The 17,546-nt window shown below is 37.8% G+C and overlaps 1 protein-coding gene, 1 long non-coding RNA gene and 1 other non-coding gene across 3 annotated transcripts; 1 reads left to right on the top strand and 2 right to left on the bottom strand.

The window, feature by feature from the left end:
- The first annotated feature begins 759 nt into the window (after nucleotides 1-759).
- LOC112194829 lies at nucleotides 760-1,681 on the top strand. The gene has a single exon (XM_024335069.2). The coding sequence runs from the start codon at nucleotides 842-844 to the stop codon at nucleotides 1,424-1,426; it is 585 nt and encodes a 194-aa protein (XP_024190837.1). The 5' UTR covers nucleotides 760-841; the 3' UTR covers nucleotides 1,427-1,681.
- A 4,795-nt stretch (nucleotides 1,682-6,476) lies between these two features.
- On the bottom strand, nucleotides 6,477-8,082 carry LOC121052225. Its single transcript, XR_005808545.1, has 2 exons — nucleotides 7,662-8,082; nucleotides 6,477-7,082 (listed from the first exon to the last, which is right to left on the bottom strand). It is a non-coding gene; the product is annotated as an uncharacterized LOC121052225 (long non-coding RNA).
- A 9,098-nt stretch (nucleotides 8,083-17,180) lies between these two features.
- Nucleotides 17,181-17,287, bottom strand: LOC112195570. The gene has a single exon (XR_002934628.1). It is a non-coding gene; the product is annotated as a small nucleolar RNA R71 (small nucleolar RNA).
- Nucleotides 17,288-17,546: the final 259 nt, after the last annotated feature.

Below are 17,546 nucleotides of genomic sequence, written 5' to 3'. Positions count from 1 at the left end.
TTGGACATTTGAGGCAACAGGAATCTAACATTTGCAAATGATACATGGGATACTTTTAGTTTTAGGAACGCTAATGAAGCACAGCTATTTTGATACAATGAAACATTGATAAATGAAATATACATATATACAGGACATATTTGGTGGGGTACAGTTCTGTTTCTTCCTTTCTTTTTTCAAGCCTCCGAGTCTATTTTCTGTCTTTCCAGTTAATATGTTTGAAAACTAGATGGAACCTTATGTACAAACTGGGGTAGCAGAGAATCAATGATGTAAGATCGAATCTCTGATGATATACAGAATATTTCTCCGTGTTATACATATATAATGCACGGTACATAATGCACCTATGGACAATACGTTTTTGACAAGTTAACTGGGGTAGTATTCTTATCAAGAAGGAAACGTATAGACTGCTTTTACCTATTGTTCTAGACCACAGTATTTTAGAGATGAAAATAGAGTCGGTGGTTTGCCACCAAAACCCCATAATCTTTATATATCAAGTTTCAGTGTTCCATATAGCACCTAGATTCTGCCTCAACTTTTGACAAAGCTTTCGCACAATGCAAACTAGGTTGGAGAACATAACCTTTTCAATTGCTAGTGCTGTATTAGTGTGTTTATAAGGACTTAGGAAGAAATTTGGTTCTTGAAGAGTTGGAATATAATCCCAAACATCAAATCATTTAGAAAAAATGAGAAAGTTCTTCCTTTATTAGGAATCTAAAGCCAAACTTCAAACTTCATCCTGCTTAGAAATAGATTTTTTAAAACCAGAAGGTTTCCAGGTGTTTCGTTTAATCTTACTAAATATATTTAGGCTCTCCTTAGTTCATTCATGACTATAAATATGACCTCTCTATCCCTTTCAATTTCTCTAACTCACATTCCTAGAGAACTAGTTGCCTCTTTTGTAATCTCTTACATATCAATGGAAAATGGTCATGACGGATCAAACTCCAAGGGTATGTGTGAGAAGATCTTCAGCTGTCTCTGCCCAAATTTTCAATCAAACCATCATGCACACCACAAACTAGCCAATGGGTCCGGAGCTGAAGCTGTGGCGAATGATATGGCAAGAGTGCCCAAGGCAGAGATGGTTCGACCTACAAGGGTTTATGGGCAAAGACAACATCATGTTATTGTGAGCATGGATTCACAAGTTGAGGTAGATAACAAGACACCAGGTTTGGATAAAAATGATACATTTTCTGAATACATTAACCGCACAAAATTTAAGATCAGAGCTTCTAAGTCCAATGTGGGAAAGGAGAAGGTTGCCTCCGGAGAAGATCATGTTAAAGAAAAAGAGAAGGAAGATGATGGTAAGGATGTATTTTCAGATTTTGTTAATCGCGCTAAGATTAAGATTAGGAAGACATCAAGTTTTGGAAGCAAAATGAATATCTCCTTTAAGAATTAGGAGACTGAAGCTGTGCAGCCATAGAAGCTCTTGATGAATAATGGTGTGGTGCTGATTCAAGTGATTTCCACTAATATCATCTCCCTCTACCTCTCTTGTGTACTTGTTATGTGAAATTATTAAATCCTTCTGCTTGATTTTTTTTTCCAGATCAATTGTATTAAGTAATTCTTGTACTTCATGTATCGGGAGAAGTTGTATTCTATTTTATTTATTTTTACTTTGAGAAACCTATAAAAATGTATGCTTCGCTGATTAACAATGTCGTGACACAATTTGTTTTGGTTATAGAGATCCTCCTCTTGGGAAAGTGTTTTTTTAAACTTAATGAATGTGCAATTTTTTCTCGAAATTCATAGACTATAGCACACTTGAAATTGGGATAGTGACGACATACAGCCCTCTTGATCGTGGATTTTTCACTAGCAAGGCAATGACGGAAAGTTTGCCTGCAAATAGTTTTCTGGTAACCTATGTTAACGACTGTGTATCTCTTTCTGTCTGTTTAGTTATTATATGATAAAGAAAACCTTAAAGACAGCTGCAATTTGTTAATTTCCTCTTGCTATGAGAGTAAGCTAGCTTATTTGATCGATGGCCGCTCAATTTGTCATCAGCAATCACTTCCTCGTTGTCAAGGGTGTCTTGAAAACAAGATTCTATATGGTAAAGTATAATACTTGACTAGAAACATGGAAGCACCCCTGCACAATTCGCACTTGCCTTGATTGTTCATCAAGGTAATCATATGGTACCTATATATCCCTAGCGCGTGCCTGTTTACCTCTCCTTAGTTCATCTTATTCTAAATTAGACTATTTGCACTAGACTAATTTATGTTCCGGACGAAATATACCAAGGGACTGTAACTTGATGAATATTGTAATAGTTCAATATACCGAACTCTACTTGTTAATTTTTGTAGGGACAACTACTAAGACTGAAAATATTGGTGCACGCTAATGTCGGTTCCTTCATAGTGAAACTCACTAAAGAAGATATACAGGAGATATCTGATATGATACCCATCAATGCAGCGACATGGAATCGACTATCCTATAGTCTTACTCTCTGCTCTTGGAAGTTTGCAAATACACCACCAAAAGCTAGCAATGCAACTAAAAGAAGCCTTTATTCGTATCATAGATGACAGTCTGCGATGCTGCTGCATCTTTGTATTGGTAACATTAATTCTGATTTTGGTTTGCAATCAAATTGAAAGTTCATTGGAGCAGATTAATGCGAATTAAGTACAAACATGTCGTCACCTGCATTAATTTGGTGCATAGTTTAGCAAATTGGTTTCTGTTGAGGTTCTTATCAAAGTATGAGGCTAGTAAACTATTTGATAAACTTTTTTTAATTTTTCTTTTTTAATTTTTTGGAAAATATAACATGTTGTAAAACGATAGTAAAAGAATTTGAGAGAGGGAGAGTTTAGACACCAAGAATGAAGTATGAGAAATGGAGTGATTCTATTCATCTCACAATGAGGTTTATATAGGAGTACCTCAGGTTTACAAAAGGTAACTATTTAACGATTACATCAATCACTCGTCTGATTACAATCAATCAATCGCTAATTATATTCTGTTAATCACCAATCAATCTTAATTGGCGTATATCACGCAACCAGGGACGTAGCCAGGAATGACAGAAGGGTTGGGCTAATTTTATAAATACAAAAATTTTGCGAAGAACTCTTTTTTTTTGAGGTTTGGAACCCAGTGGGAGGCTCATCCTAACACCTTTATTATTCAAAACATACAATGGGGGGACATAAAACCAAAACCCCATAAATTAAAAATTACAGCATAAATCTATTTGAATCGTACCCTCCGATTATCACTTGTAAACCATGAAAGAATATTTTTGTACCACTTGAGTTTTCAGCGATCCGTCATTTTATTCAATACCTATAATATATATACATACATTTCAATATAACAATTAACACAATGCATTTTGATGATCATATAGCAATTGGAGTTCTCGCACAGGTAGCAGAGTTTCAATGAATTTGGATGATCATATAGCAACTTCATGCTTTAATATATATACATTTTGCAACAAATTACCATTCTACTCGTTGTTTAGTATTTGGTTAATTTGGACCGTTAAAGAACACAAGCCAGACATAAAAAAAAAAAAGAGGATAATATGATTATGATCTTTCTATACTCTTTTTCGCAGCTTACTGAGTTATTTCTAACCCGATACAGAGATCCATTCCCAATTATCAACCCATCATCAACAACCCATTACCCATCAGCAATGACAATCAATTATCAAACATTCAACAAGACAACAACCCATTCCCACTACAGCAATGACAATCAATCAACCAAAAATCCAAAACATTTCCAATTATCAACCCATGCCATCATCAACAGCCCATCAACAATGACAATCAATCAACCAAAAATCCGATACCTGGGATCTGGGATTGAAGCCTTGAAGAAGTCACACTGCGACTGTCGCATACTCGCAGTGGAGCCGTGGAGGTGGCTCGGTGGCGGAGGAGGTGGCTCAGGCGTGGAGCGGTGGAGGTGGCTCGGCGGACTTCCGGGACTCGCTAATCGAACCTGGAAGGCTGGAAGGTGGAAGCAAAATGGGGACAACACCACAGGGGGAGAAGGGGAGAGTCTAAGAGTCGACCTACAGCCCACAAAGCATCAGTATTTTTTTTTATTGGGCTATACCCATACTTGGTCGATTTTGGCCCAAATTTTCGCTTGGGCTATAGCCCAAGTAGCCCTGGTCTTGGCTACGTCCCTGCACACAACACTAACTGCTATTACATGAATAGCCACATTAATATTTACAACACAACAGAGTTTTTTTTTTTTGGCTGCCTAACTCGAAGCTTTTTCAGATAGGCACTACACCACAAAGTTAATCAGACGACAGTTCCTGAACTGTCGTCTGAGTAAAAAATGTGCTGTCGTCTATTAGCCTGTGGTCTGATTGACTTCGCTCAGACGACAGTTCAAAACTATTGTCTGTATTACATTCAGACGACACATAAAAGCTCATAACTGTCGTCTGAAAATTACCAGACTATTTTAATTTGGATAAACTATTGTCTGTTAAACATTCAGACAACAGTTCATTTATTTTATGTTGAGAAACATTATATTACCTCAACACTTTTAAAAGAACGATGTTGTCTGAAATGAATCTCAGACGACACTGTTGGGATACCTCTGTTGTCTAAAATGAATCTCAGACGACAATGCCTCATTTTTCTCAGTTGTACCAGATGCATTAACCATAACAGTGCGAAAATAGAATATGTCATCTAACTCAATACTCAGACGACATATTTTATTGTTTTGAGTTACATGTTATGAATCTCAAACGACAGTTTATTGTTATATCTGTTGTGTGAATGGAAGTTCAGACAACATGGGTTTTGATGTATCTGTTGTGTGAGTGAAGTTCAGGCAACATGGGTTTTGTATCTGTCGTGTGAGTGGAAGTTCAGACAACATGGGTTTTGTTGTATCTGTTGTGTGAGTGGAAGTTCAGACAACATGGGTTTTGTTGTATCTGTTGTTTCAATGCATGTTCAGACAACATGACTTATTTGCTGCGTTAAGTATGTGTTGTCTGAGTGAATATCAGATGATAGAAATTTGACCTAATTGGCTTTGCTCAATTCATATTGCAAATATGAAATTTCATGTCCAAAACATATCCAAAATACAACATTGTCATAGATTACTGCCATCTATTTCATACATTGCCATATCCAACAAATTTATGAATCAGTAAGTGGTGCAATACCAAAACAACAGTATTCTATTTTGAGCTACCACGGTTTCCCTAATATGACTTCCTCCAAAGGAGATGCGTTCAAGTGCCTGCAAAATAAACAAAAGAAATTAATGTAACAGATATAGAAACTCAGGCCTTTATATGAAAACACTCTCGGTACCAGCAGTGCAACTGATCACAAATAGCAAAGGTCAGAGAAAACAATCTGCATTTAAAGATGATGCAGGAACTGATTAAAGGCTGGGATTTTTTTTTAAATACTTGATACTATTTTTTCAGCCACAAAGAACCAATTCATTTCGTCATCAGCAAAATATTGAGACAAAGCTGTTTGCAAATTTGCAATACTTTAGTTTCTTATTCTTATTCAGATACAAACCATAAATTCGTTACCTGATTTTGATCTAGAGCTCCTGTTGTTTGCCTCACAAACAATTGAACTGCAACAAACCCGCTCGTCATGCACATCAACATATCATATAGAGAACACCAATAACAATTGCACGCAAAGTTGTAAAATCAAGGGGGTAAAAGATCTCAAACACCAGGTGAAACAAAAATTGAGAACTATTCTGCAAAGGTACCACCATATGCAAAAACACACTTCTGTCTCTCTCTGTTTTATCTTTTTTAGTTTTCCATGTATATCACTCCCTACAATTCATTTAAGTTACAAAACATCAACAGCGCCCAGGGACCAACTAATAGTTCAGCAATAATTGCTAGAACTTGTGTACTAAAACGGAATGGGAATTCAGACCAGGAATAATGAAGTTCTCATTCAGAGTTAAATGCCAGTCCTCTAATCTTAAGGCAGCTTCACTGACGTACAAAGAAATATCACGCTTGATGAATGAGAATTAACCTCCATACAGGGCGTCAGAGAGTAACCTTTGCCTAGTAAAGTAATATTACCTGAAACAAAAGGGCAGCTGCAAAACCTTGACCTCCTCAAATGAATAGAGCTTTGTCATTTTGTATTGGAAATCCCTGTATATAAATGACAGCATATAATTCCCAACAGCTTTTTGAAAAGTTATGATTTGAAGATCTTGAATGTTAAAACAGCTACTAGCTCCTCGCTTAAACGATGACCTATGACCTAGTATGTCATGGTGATGGGAATGACATGATAATGTGTAATATCCTAAGTTTTTCAACATCCTAATAGAAGTTATGCCATGAAACAGACTGAGGACCACCTTCAGATGATTCGCTGAGTTTAGTGAATTAATCAATCCTACATAGAAAGATATGTAAGATAGCAACATGTCTAGATAGATGTGCATTCCTAGTATTGATGTACATAATATTAAGCAGATCACACTCAAATCCAACAAACCAGGAGACCCATGCATTACTCATCCTACAGGTGATAACAGTAATTTAGCCCCTAATATCCAGGAATTAACACACACTGATTATAAATGCATGTCTCAAATCAGTATAACATGACCAAATGGTATGTTCATGATGCCACTGCATTCATTCACATGAAGAGAGATAATGATGCTGATGACGTGACTATGAAATGGATGCACGCGCTGCAAGATGCATCCTATCATGTGGTTGTGTTTGTCGGTAGCATAAGGAACAGAGTACATCCCCCTCAAGCTACTGGTATGTCATAGCTGGTGGAGCTCCATTTGCAGCAGGGACAGCACCAGGGTAGTTCCCATCTTTCCTTTTACCAAATGGATCATAAAACTAAGACTGGAGGTTTATAAAATTAAAATTTCAACAGATAATCATCTTCTTTTTTTAATCAAACAAAAACATACCTATCAAACAATCATGCTTGGTCCAAGAACATACCTATCGATTCAACTCAGTTCCATGATCACCACTGGAACTTTGTCAACGATTCTTGTTTCACCTTCATACCAGACAAATAAATCTCCAAGCCATCAGAATATTGGGACAATCACAATTTCAAAACAGAAAGAGATGAACTTCTAAGACAACAAACATATATAAATTTGCTGGTTAAAAACAATGTACAATGACATAGGAAAAAAGAAAAAAAAACTGACTGAAAGTAAGAAACAAACCAAAACGAAGCAAGAGTCCGACTCAATAACCTCTTAATCTTAAATTGGATTGGGTTTTGGGTTAAGAGACTGCTTTGGGTTAATGTAGATAATAGAAACAGTTTTATCAACTCAATATGGATATCAAAACTTGGAATTTAAAGAATTACATGCATATGCATTTACATGTTAGATTCTATTATTAAGCCTTCAATTCCAGAACAACCAACAATCTAAGACCACAATTCCAGAACAACCAACAACCAACCATCTATTATTAAGCCTTCAATTCCAGAACAACCAACAATGGAAAACCCAGAAATCCGAAACCCCCAATTTCCATCCAAAGACCACAACTTTAAACAAAACAATCAGACCTGAGAATTAGGTGATAATTACCGGATTAAAGTTCAAACTTTAATTACCTAGCTTGAAATTGTCGGATTCAATTCGATTGACTCGGAGAATTAAAGGGTCGAAATTGGACCTTCATCTGCAACTTCGACAGCTTTCTCGAACTCCAGTTGCTTCTATTTCGCACTACAGTCTTCTCTCTGCTCTTCAATCGTTGCCTGAGTGGGTCTGCAAGTAGTTTGTCGATCTCTTCATTCTCCGTTTCTCTCCTTACTTCTGCAAATTACATGTTGCCTTGCAGTATCAGAGGTTGAAGTAGAAAAACCCACTGAGAGTGAGAGAGAGTGAGAGCGAGGGCAAGGCTAAGAGGCTCGATGAGGGTGAGGGGGATTGAGGGAGAGAGCGATGGTGAATGAGAGAGCAGGCCGAGAATGATTTGGGAGGGAGAGTGACCTAAATTTTGAGCTAAGGGAGGGAGCACACCGTTCGGGTTTTTTTTTTCACAAAGGGTAGGTTTTAAGTGTTTTGAGTGGTTTTTATCAAAAAAAAAAAAAAGTGTTTTGAGTGGAAAAAAATAAATGTAAATTAATTTTTGTTTGTTTTTTTTCGTTTTTCAGACGACAGATATCCTTGTTAGTGTTGTCTGAAACTTCTCAAATTTACCAAAGGATGATGTGTTGGATGAGTAGAAGTGAGACGACAGGTTTAAAAAATCTGTCATCTGACTAACTCAGACGACAGCAAAAACTCATGTGTCGTCTGATGGCTGTCGTGTGATTGAGTTATTCTAGTAGTGAGGGTTTCTGGGTAGGACTTAACTTTCAGGAATCATAGATTCATAATCCTAGGGCTACTTCACTCTATCTCTAGCGTTTTGCTAATCTCAATCCGCTTTACAACTGCGTTTCTAATGGCTGCTTTAGTGTGCATGAACATCTCCTTAATTGTGCTCAAAATGACATATAGTTTCTCACTTCCTTCTGATAAAATAATCGTAGTTTCTCCCATGCATGTTATAATGAGTACTTGAACGCATTATTTGCAGTTCAAATCAGTCGTTACCTAGAGAAAATAATGCAGGAGTACTGCTTCCATTGCTAGTGTACAAGCTCCACGACTCTTGCTGTACGTGCAGAGTCCTTCTATTGCAAGTGTACAAGCTATACGTGATAAGTCTTAGGCTCTTAGCTGATAGTCATAGACTGATATCAATATGTTATACGTCATCTTTAATTTACTTAATATAGATAGAGTCGATCAGTTATATAGATAGACTTTACAGTTTGATTGTACCTAGCTAGTACTTACTGTACTCAACATACGTACAATGAGTTCTTCTCAAAAAAAGAAAAAAGAAAAAAAAAGAAACCGTACGTACAATGAATGAAATTCATTCATTTCTCAAATTCCTCATGGTACCGGAGCTGCAAAGCTTCTAAGGAGAAATTTTTTTTCAACTCTCTCCATCTCCTTATTCTCTATGGCTAGCACAGAGTCCTCCCTCCCCGGTCCAAATGTTGCTCATTTTCTCAAGCTCACTGAAACCAACTACTTCATTAGGCTTCAACAAATGCGTCCATTCCTCAACGGCCACAATCTTTCCCAAGCATTTGAAGAAAGAGAAGACCTTGTTGCCTTCTCAAGCCACCTAGCACATGCAGCAACAACTTGCAGGAAAGCAAGACAAACTGATGCCTTCCCAAGCCTTGGCTCTACTACCTAGTACCTGTAGCAACAATTTAACAACTTCATGCACGAGCAGCTGCAGAAAAACAAGACGGACCTTGTTGCCTTCCCAAACCTTGGCTCTACTACCTAATATCTGCAGCAACAACTTCCCAAGAAGCTTCAGAAAAACAAGACAAGACAGACCTTGTTGCCTTCCCAGGCCTTGGCTCTACTATATATCATCTGCAACAACTTCACAAGCAATTGAAGAAAAACAAGACAGATCTTGTTGTCTTCCCAAGCCTTGGGACTATAACCACACAATCACAGATTCATTGTCAACTAGCTATCTAGGTCTCTATAGTTTGTTGTATTAATACCAATAACGTTAAACTGCTTTTCCTCGTCTAAGCTCATCCAGATTTTCACAAGAAACAAAGAAAAGAAGAAGAATAAAAAGAAAAATGGCTGAGGTTGAGGGAGTTAAAGTTCCGAGAGTGCAACTGGGAAGTCAGGGATTTGAGGTGAAATTCATTTCAGATTCTTGATTTTCAAGTGTCAATAGCAAGTTACCAAGAACAAATCTAGCTTATTAGCATAATGAATTGTTGGCAAACGTTTGCATGCAGGTTTCCAAGCTGGGATTTGGGTGTAGACGGCTTACTGGGACATACAGCGAAGCTCTAATCAGTGAAGAGTTTGCATTATCATTGATCAAGCACGCATTCGATAAAGGAATAACATTCTTTGATACAGCAGATCTCTATGGACCACATGCCAACGAAGTTTTGGTTGGAAAGGTAGCGCCATTACATACCATGCATTTAATTAAAAGATTCAATGTTTGATGCGTTCTCTTAAACTTAGTATTTTACAATTATTTCAGGCATTGAAGCAGTTGCCTAGAGACCAAGTTCAGTTGGCTACAAAGTTTGGCATTGTAAGAATTGAGCCTGATGAAACTAGGATAGTTAATGGGACTCCTGAGTATGTCCGCTCCTGTTGCGAGGCTAGCCTAAAGCGCCTTGATGTTGACTACATTGATCTTTACTATCAACATCGCGTAGACACATCAGTCCCAATAGAGGACACTGTAAGCCCTCTTTTAACTGCAATCTTACTGTATTCCATTATTTATTTGGTCATATATCACAAATTTTTAGATTTTGAATTATACGTTTCTATTTTGTAGATGGGGGAACTAAAGAAGTTGGTGGAAGAAGGGAAGATAAAATACATTGGATTATCTGAAGCTAGTCCAGAAACAATTAGGAGGGCACATGCAGTTCATCCCATTACGGCTATACAAATGGAGTGGTCTCTTTGGACTCGCGAAATTGAGCAAGTATTCGTCCCACTTTGCAGGTAACCTCATCTCACAGTGCTTAATGTGGGACTTGTAGATGCTTCCATTTAATTGTAATTTTGCGAATTGGTGTTCAATCTGATTTGTATTCCGTATACTTACTGTTTGGTTGTCAATGTTTATCAAGTCCTTATTAGAGCTTACCCTGACCTTTACTTAGTTGAGGTGGAGGTTTACATAACACATAGGTGTTGTGATATGTACACTTACACTAAAGTTAAGTCCCTCTATGTATTCTGTTTGTTGGAACATAGGGAACTTGAAATTGGGATAGTGCCATACCACCCCCTTGGTCGTGGATTTTTAGCTACAGATGGTCTACCTGAAGATCGCTTTCTGGTAACCTATGTTACAGATTTTGTATATCGGCTGATTCAGCCTGCAATTTTTTAATTTCCTATGTTGCTGCTTATGTTCATTTGGTGGCAAATATTTGTTATCAGCGTTCAATTCCTCGTTGTCAAGGAGACAACCTGAAGAAAAATAAGATCCTTCAGGGTAAAATATTGAACTTGGCTGAAAAATATGGATGCACCCCTGCACAACTCGCACTTGCGTGGATCGTTAATCAACCCGATGTCTGCTGTGTGCCTGGTGTTGTACCTATATTTGGTGCGTGCCTATTTCTTTTCCTTCCTTCTTCTTTCCCTAATGGTACATTATTTGCATTAGACTAAGGCAAATGTACCCTGATGAATAGTCACTAGACCTTTCTTCATTCACCGTTAAAGCTCAACAGACTGAACTTTTCTTTTGTTTTTTTAGGCACAACCAAGACTAAACATATTGATGCTAATGTTGGTTCCTTCAAAGTGAAGCTATCTAAAGAAGATATAAAAGAGATATCTGAGACAATACCTATCAACGCAGCGGCAGGTTACAGATTACCGGACTATTGCCTGCCCTGCCTTTGGCAGCGTGCAGATACACCACCAAAAGCTAGCAAGCAATGCAACCAGAAGAAGCCAACATAGATGACGGTCATTCTGTTTTATTTGAGGATTTGGTTTACTTGTCCTCCTCACTGTCATTACTTTTGTGTCTCTCTTTTCTTCAATAAATTCCTCGCTTTGTTGAGGCTAGCTTGCAACAACAACAACAACAAAAAAAAAGAAGAAGAAGAAGATGACGGTTTATAATAAGGAATTGTGATGATTTGGTGGGACTCGATACCTCACTTTGCAATTTCTTTTTGTGCTCGAGACTGTTTAGGTCTTCCTAATTTTCGAGGGGTAAGTTTGTTGTCTTCCCCTTACCTGTTTTAATGTACTATTTCCATTCAATAAATTAATCTCGTTCTGTTGAGGTTTGCTAAAAAATAAAAATAAAAGGAATTGTGATGCTGTTCCATTCTTTGTATCCATAATATTCTGATGTTGGTTTGCAATGAAATTGTACTTTTTTGGAGCACACATGAGTGAATACAGTGCAAAAATGTTGTTCCCATTCGACAAGCTTTAATGAATATGGCTCCGGGTTCAATAAGTTCTATCACCAGCGACTTGGTCGAGTGGTACAGAACCAGAAACTTCTTTCAAGTCCTCTTCCCCAAGTTTCACCTTCAACGAGCCAATGTTTGCATCCAGGTTCCTAACCTTTGTTGTCCCTGCAGTGGAAATGGAATTTCAAAATGAATAAACAATGTGTGTTTCATCGATGCAGTAAAGTGATGCAATACATGTGCAAATAAACCACAGCAACCAAGTCACAGAGGAGCATCACAGAATTCCGATCTTTGATTACATCTTAATTTAGAAGAAACTATCATTGGGGTGAGAGTACAGATATAGTCTGTGATGCTCCTCAGTGAAAGTACAGATAATTGGAGTGAAAAAAAATCATCATCGCCTCCAGGTAAATAGTAAAACAATAGGAACCTGGACAAACTTAACCTTACCAAAAAATAAAAAAGTAGTTACTTATTAACGTAAATAAACACAACTAAAATATAAAATTGGAGAGCCCATAGGTCCAATCCAAGCCCAAACTCCAGCCTAGCTAATAAAGGGAATGAAGAGGCCCACCAGGCCCGACATCGTCCATGACTTCCCGCCACCGCCACATCCTCATCTCCCTCGCACCACCCCCGGCGTCGCCACATCCTTACCCAATTTGTGTTAAATGCAATGAATGAAGCCGAACGATCTTTGGAGACTTGCAAGTTTGTTGCTCTCTCTTGCTGCAAAATCGACTAATGATGATGATGAAGTGAAGAACATGCAAGAGGCAGCATTTTCGTCTTTGCTTTCACTATCTCCTACTTACTATCAGAATTTGTCTCTTCTTTTCGTCCAAGACATTGTCAGCCTCACCGAAAAGGCGGTGATCGAGGGAAAATGAAGATGGAGCAGTGCTTGAAGCGGAGTTGAAGCCATTAAGTTTTGGAGCGATGTGTCGTCACAAGGGGGTTGACATTATCAAGAAAGCACTCCCTGAAGGTCTGGCTACTTTGTTATTGGGGACACTCGTTAAGCAGGAAGAAATCAGTACAAACAAGGGGCCTGGAATGTTGCCATTGCTGGATCCTCTCGCTTGAGTGTCCGGAACAGTTGGGGACGATTGTGCCATATGTAAAGCAATTTGTTAAGGACAACATTAGAAAATAAGATTGGAGGCAGAGAGAGGCCGGCACTGTCGCCATTGACTCAATTTTGCAAGGCCCTTCCTGGTACAAACTCATGCCTCTGGTTAATGCCCTGAATGCTAATGTGAATGAAATTAATCGAGACAAGCTATGGTACTGTGATGTTTATCAATTATCATACACTCATTTTACATCTACTTGAACAAAAATTACAATTTATATGAATCAAAATTACAATATTAAGAATAAAATTATCATATTCATTTACACTATTTACATAGAATTAAACCAAAATTACAACATTCACAACAAATTTGTTCAAAAACTTATAACAATGTGATAAGTGGTGTAATTACCATTAATAGAACTAAGATTACACAAAATAGGACTCACGTTACTACTCCGATAATAAATTTGTAAATGTGTGTGACATATAGGTATGTATTATAGAATTTTCCAAATTAACCTTGTGAAAGTCTCTACTATAAGGACTCTTGGAAGATTATTTGAACTTCTGCTGGAGCCAATTTTGCGGACACAAAAATATACTCGAGATTCAAGAAGAATATGAAAGCATACTTCAGAATTTAATCAAGGAAAGAGTTTGGGTACACCACCGCCCATACTTGTTGTGCAAGTGAACTGGCAACGGATTATCGGAATTCTCCTTTAGAATTTAACAAGTGATACCCTCTATATATATAGCTGATGAAACATGTTGTGCTCTTAGCATCCTTGTTGAGATACGCTTCCCAAATACCATTTGGTGCTCCATGCCTCCATCTAGTAGTTCCCAGACTTCCCTTCTCCCAAATATAATCAATTGGCTCTTCTCGATGAGGTGGTTTAACAACGAACTGAAGTCTTTGTGAGTTTGGCTGATACATCCAACCAGCTATCAATGGCCATGGAAACTCTAGAGGAAGTTGTAGATGGGTTGTAGAAGTGGCATTGACAATGAGACTGAGCAATTGTTTGATCCAGCGGCAGAGGTCATGTGGGAGGTCCAATGCAACCAATTATATATGGACCAGCGACTATTGCTGCCTTTCTACAGGGACACGCCCATTACTCTGAGATATAGTTGGAATTATTCTACTCATCCAGGTTTTGCTTTTGTAGGTTTATGGGGGAGTCGGGACCTCTTGATTTAGTTATCTTTTATTATATAATAATTCATAGTATTCTTGTAAGGAAGCCTGCCTAATCCATGACTGAAATATTTTCCATGTTTGCTTTATATTTTATGTTTGGTGTTTCCTTGTAGGTGTTGTAAAACATGCAAAAAAATAACATTTAGTTAACTAAATAACAAACCAATCATACACCACCAATTCTTCGTAAAACATGCTATCTTCTTTCTTCGTATCATCTGAATTATTGCTTTCTAAAACAAAAGCTGCAATAATAATAATAATGCCTAGAGAAGTTCTACCAAATAAAAGCTAAAACCTACCATGTAATTAATATAGGTTTGTTGTTGGAATCCCACTTCAATAAGAAATCCCCTTAAAACTGAGAATATGGTCCCATATAGCACTTCAGTTAATTAATTCTGCATTGTTGTAGTAAATAGGTAAAATGTCTATATCATGGAGTATGCACTTAAGAAGTGGAGAATGTGTGGTTTGTATGAAATGCACATTGAGAGGTAGAGAAATTGTGTAGCAAATATACTAATGTATGTAGGGCAAATTTACACTACTTTGTAACCCTATATAAACCCCCTCAATATGAGAAGAAGACTCACCAATTCACTCTTCAGTTTCTCTGAAACACGTTATCAGCACGAAATCGCTCTAGAATTAGAATCGAAATCGATTAGAGTAGTGAAAGTTCATGATCCGAACTAGGTCATTTTACCAACCTTACAAGAAACCCCCAAATCCTATTGATAGGAGCATTTTATGCGACGTGTATATGGTTAATCCCTATATTAATCTTTGTTAGTTTATTCTATTTTCTCTTTATTTATTTACTTTTGTGTTTATTAGGTTTTTCGGAGCAAATATACAAAAAGAAGATAATATTGAGGAAAGATGCGCAAATAAGGAAAACCTTGAAGTCCTGGACTAAGCAGAAGACCTTGATGGATCGAGAAGCCCAATTCATGGAGATATCACAGCAAATTATGGAGATATTCGCAGAGATATTGATGATGACATGTCGAATTCTCATTGGACAAAGTGATGTGGAGAAATCCTAATTCAATCAGAGAATTAAGAAGTTGATTTTCTCTACACTTTAAGGACACTCAAACCAAAAAGGAATGAAGGAGGACTCAAGAGCACTATAAAAAGGCTAGAAAAGCTAACGAAAAAGGACTTACGCGAGAGAATCAAGCAAGAAACCCGAGCAGAAGAAAGCAGATCAGTCGCCCACCGACCAGTCGGCAGATCCCGCCGACCAGTCGTTCTGACGATTTTTCCAACTTGATTTTTAGGGTTTTTCTGTTTTACTTTGCTTATGAATTGTTTTGTGCTTCCAATTCAAACCATGTGCAACTAAATTCGAAGTAGTTAGGGCATGTTGAAGCCTCAATCATGATTGTATGCCATGCTATGACATTTAATTAGTTTTTGTTTATTCAATGGATGAGAACTTAATCACTATTTTTACATTGATGATTTCTTTATGTGCTTTCTTTGGTGGCCAACTTAGATTGCATGTTTAGGATTCTATTGCTATGAATGATCATTGCCTGTTCCTTTTAAGAAGGTTCCGTTGAAAGTTCTAGAGTAGTAAATCGTCTATAAGGCGAGCGATTAGGTTCCTAGATTAATTGAGACGCGTCGTACTCATGATGTCTTGTGATGTCTCGTTTTTCTTAATCTTAATGATTTCTATGTGTTAAATCTAGAGTTGCGTCAACCTAGGTTGCATTTTAGGAAATAGATTAGGTGTAGAGCGTCTCTCACCTAGCATACAAGTAAGGAAAAATAATAGGTTGATTCAGGCGTTGGGTTAACTTGAGCATCTTCATCCTTAGGTAAATAAGTCTAGGTTAAACATGGTTTGCATACTTGATTGTTTGGTGGTGGATACATTCCCTAGCTACTGCTTCTCTATTGATTCTCAATCTTAAGCAATTTCATTATTTGTTATTTACTTTCAATTGTCTTTACAAACTTCACAATCAACTCCTAAACTCGGAAAGTCTTACAATTAGTTCCATAAGTCCTCTGCGGGAGACCCTACTTCCTTATTCTACAATTGACATTCAAATCGGTAGTAGGAAAATTGTTGGCATAAAAATAACCGATCAATTTTTGGCGCCGTGTCGCCGGGGACTTTTTAGTTCTAATTGTTTTTCTTTCTTTTAATTTTTAGTTTTCTTATCTTTTTGTTTTTCTTTTCAGGTATATGCTTACTCGGAAAACTTCACAAGGCAAACTCATTCCTTTGGATTCTGAGATAGAACGCACCTGCAGATCGAATAGGAAGCAAACAAAGGAAACGTGTTTGCCAATTGACGGCCCAACGACGGGTTCTACATCTTCGCAAGGAGAGGAGGACCGAGAGAAGTACACACCTTCACATTCACCTGCACATTCGGTGCACGAAGACGAAGAGGAGCTGTTCGAGGAACCCCCCAAAGTTGAGATGGCTGGAGCAAGACCACTGAAGGATGCCTTCGTCCCAACAGCTTCTGAATCTCCTTCATGCATTGATTATACACCGGACGGAAATCATGCCTATTCCATTCCTGTGCAGTTGATTAACTCGTTGCCCAAATATATGGGATCCCCATCTGAGGACCCTAATGTTCACATTAGGGAATTCTTGGACATATGCAAATTGCAGACCATTCAACATCTGCCTCCTGAAGGCCTCAGGTTACTTCTTTTCCCATTTTCATTAAAAGATGATGCTAAGCGTTGGCTATACTCTCTACCTGCAGGAATCATAACATCTTGGGATGAAATGGTCAAGAAGTTCCTCAAGCAGTACTTTCCGGCCCAACTGACAAGGAAGCTGAGAAGAGAAATACAAAATTTATGTCAGAAGGATGGAGATACTCTATATGAGGCATGGGAGGAATTTAAAGAGCTGCAGAGGAAGTGCCCCCATCATAATTTTTCTTTGGATGACTTGGTTCAATATTTCTATGATGGTTTGGACACGGTCAATAGGGGTAGCGTGGACTCGGCCTGTGGAGGGACATTCATGAATCAGACTGGCCGGCAAGCATATGATCTCATTGAAGATTTGGCTGATAACAATCGGCAGTTCCACGCAAGGGATAAGCGAGTAAGAGGTCGTGGAGTTTATGAGCTTGACACTAAGAATGGGATGCAAAATCAAATGGTAGCCTTGGAGAGAAAACTCGATATGTTA

This window comes from Rosa chinensis, chromosome 3 (assembly GCF_002994745.2).
Source record: "Rosa chinensis cultivar Old Blush chromosome 3, RchiOBHm-V2, whole genome shotgun sequence".
NCBI classification, from domain to species: domain Eukaryota; kingdom Viridiplantae; phylum Streptophyta; class Magnoliopsida; order Rosales; family Rosaceae; genus Rosa; species Rosa chinensis.
The sequence above is the reverse complement of the archived record's forward strand: the minus strand, read 5'-3'. Positions and strand labels throughout refer to the sequence as shown.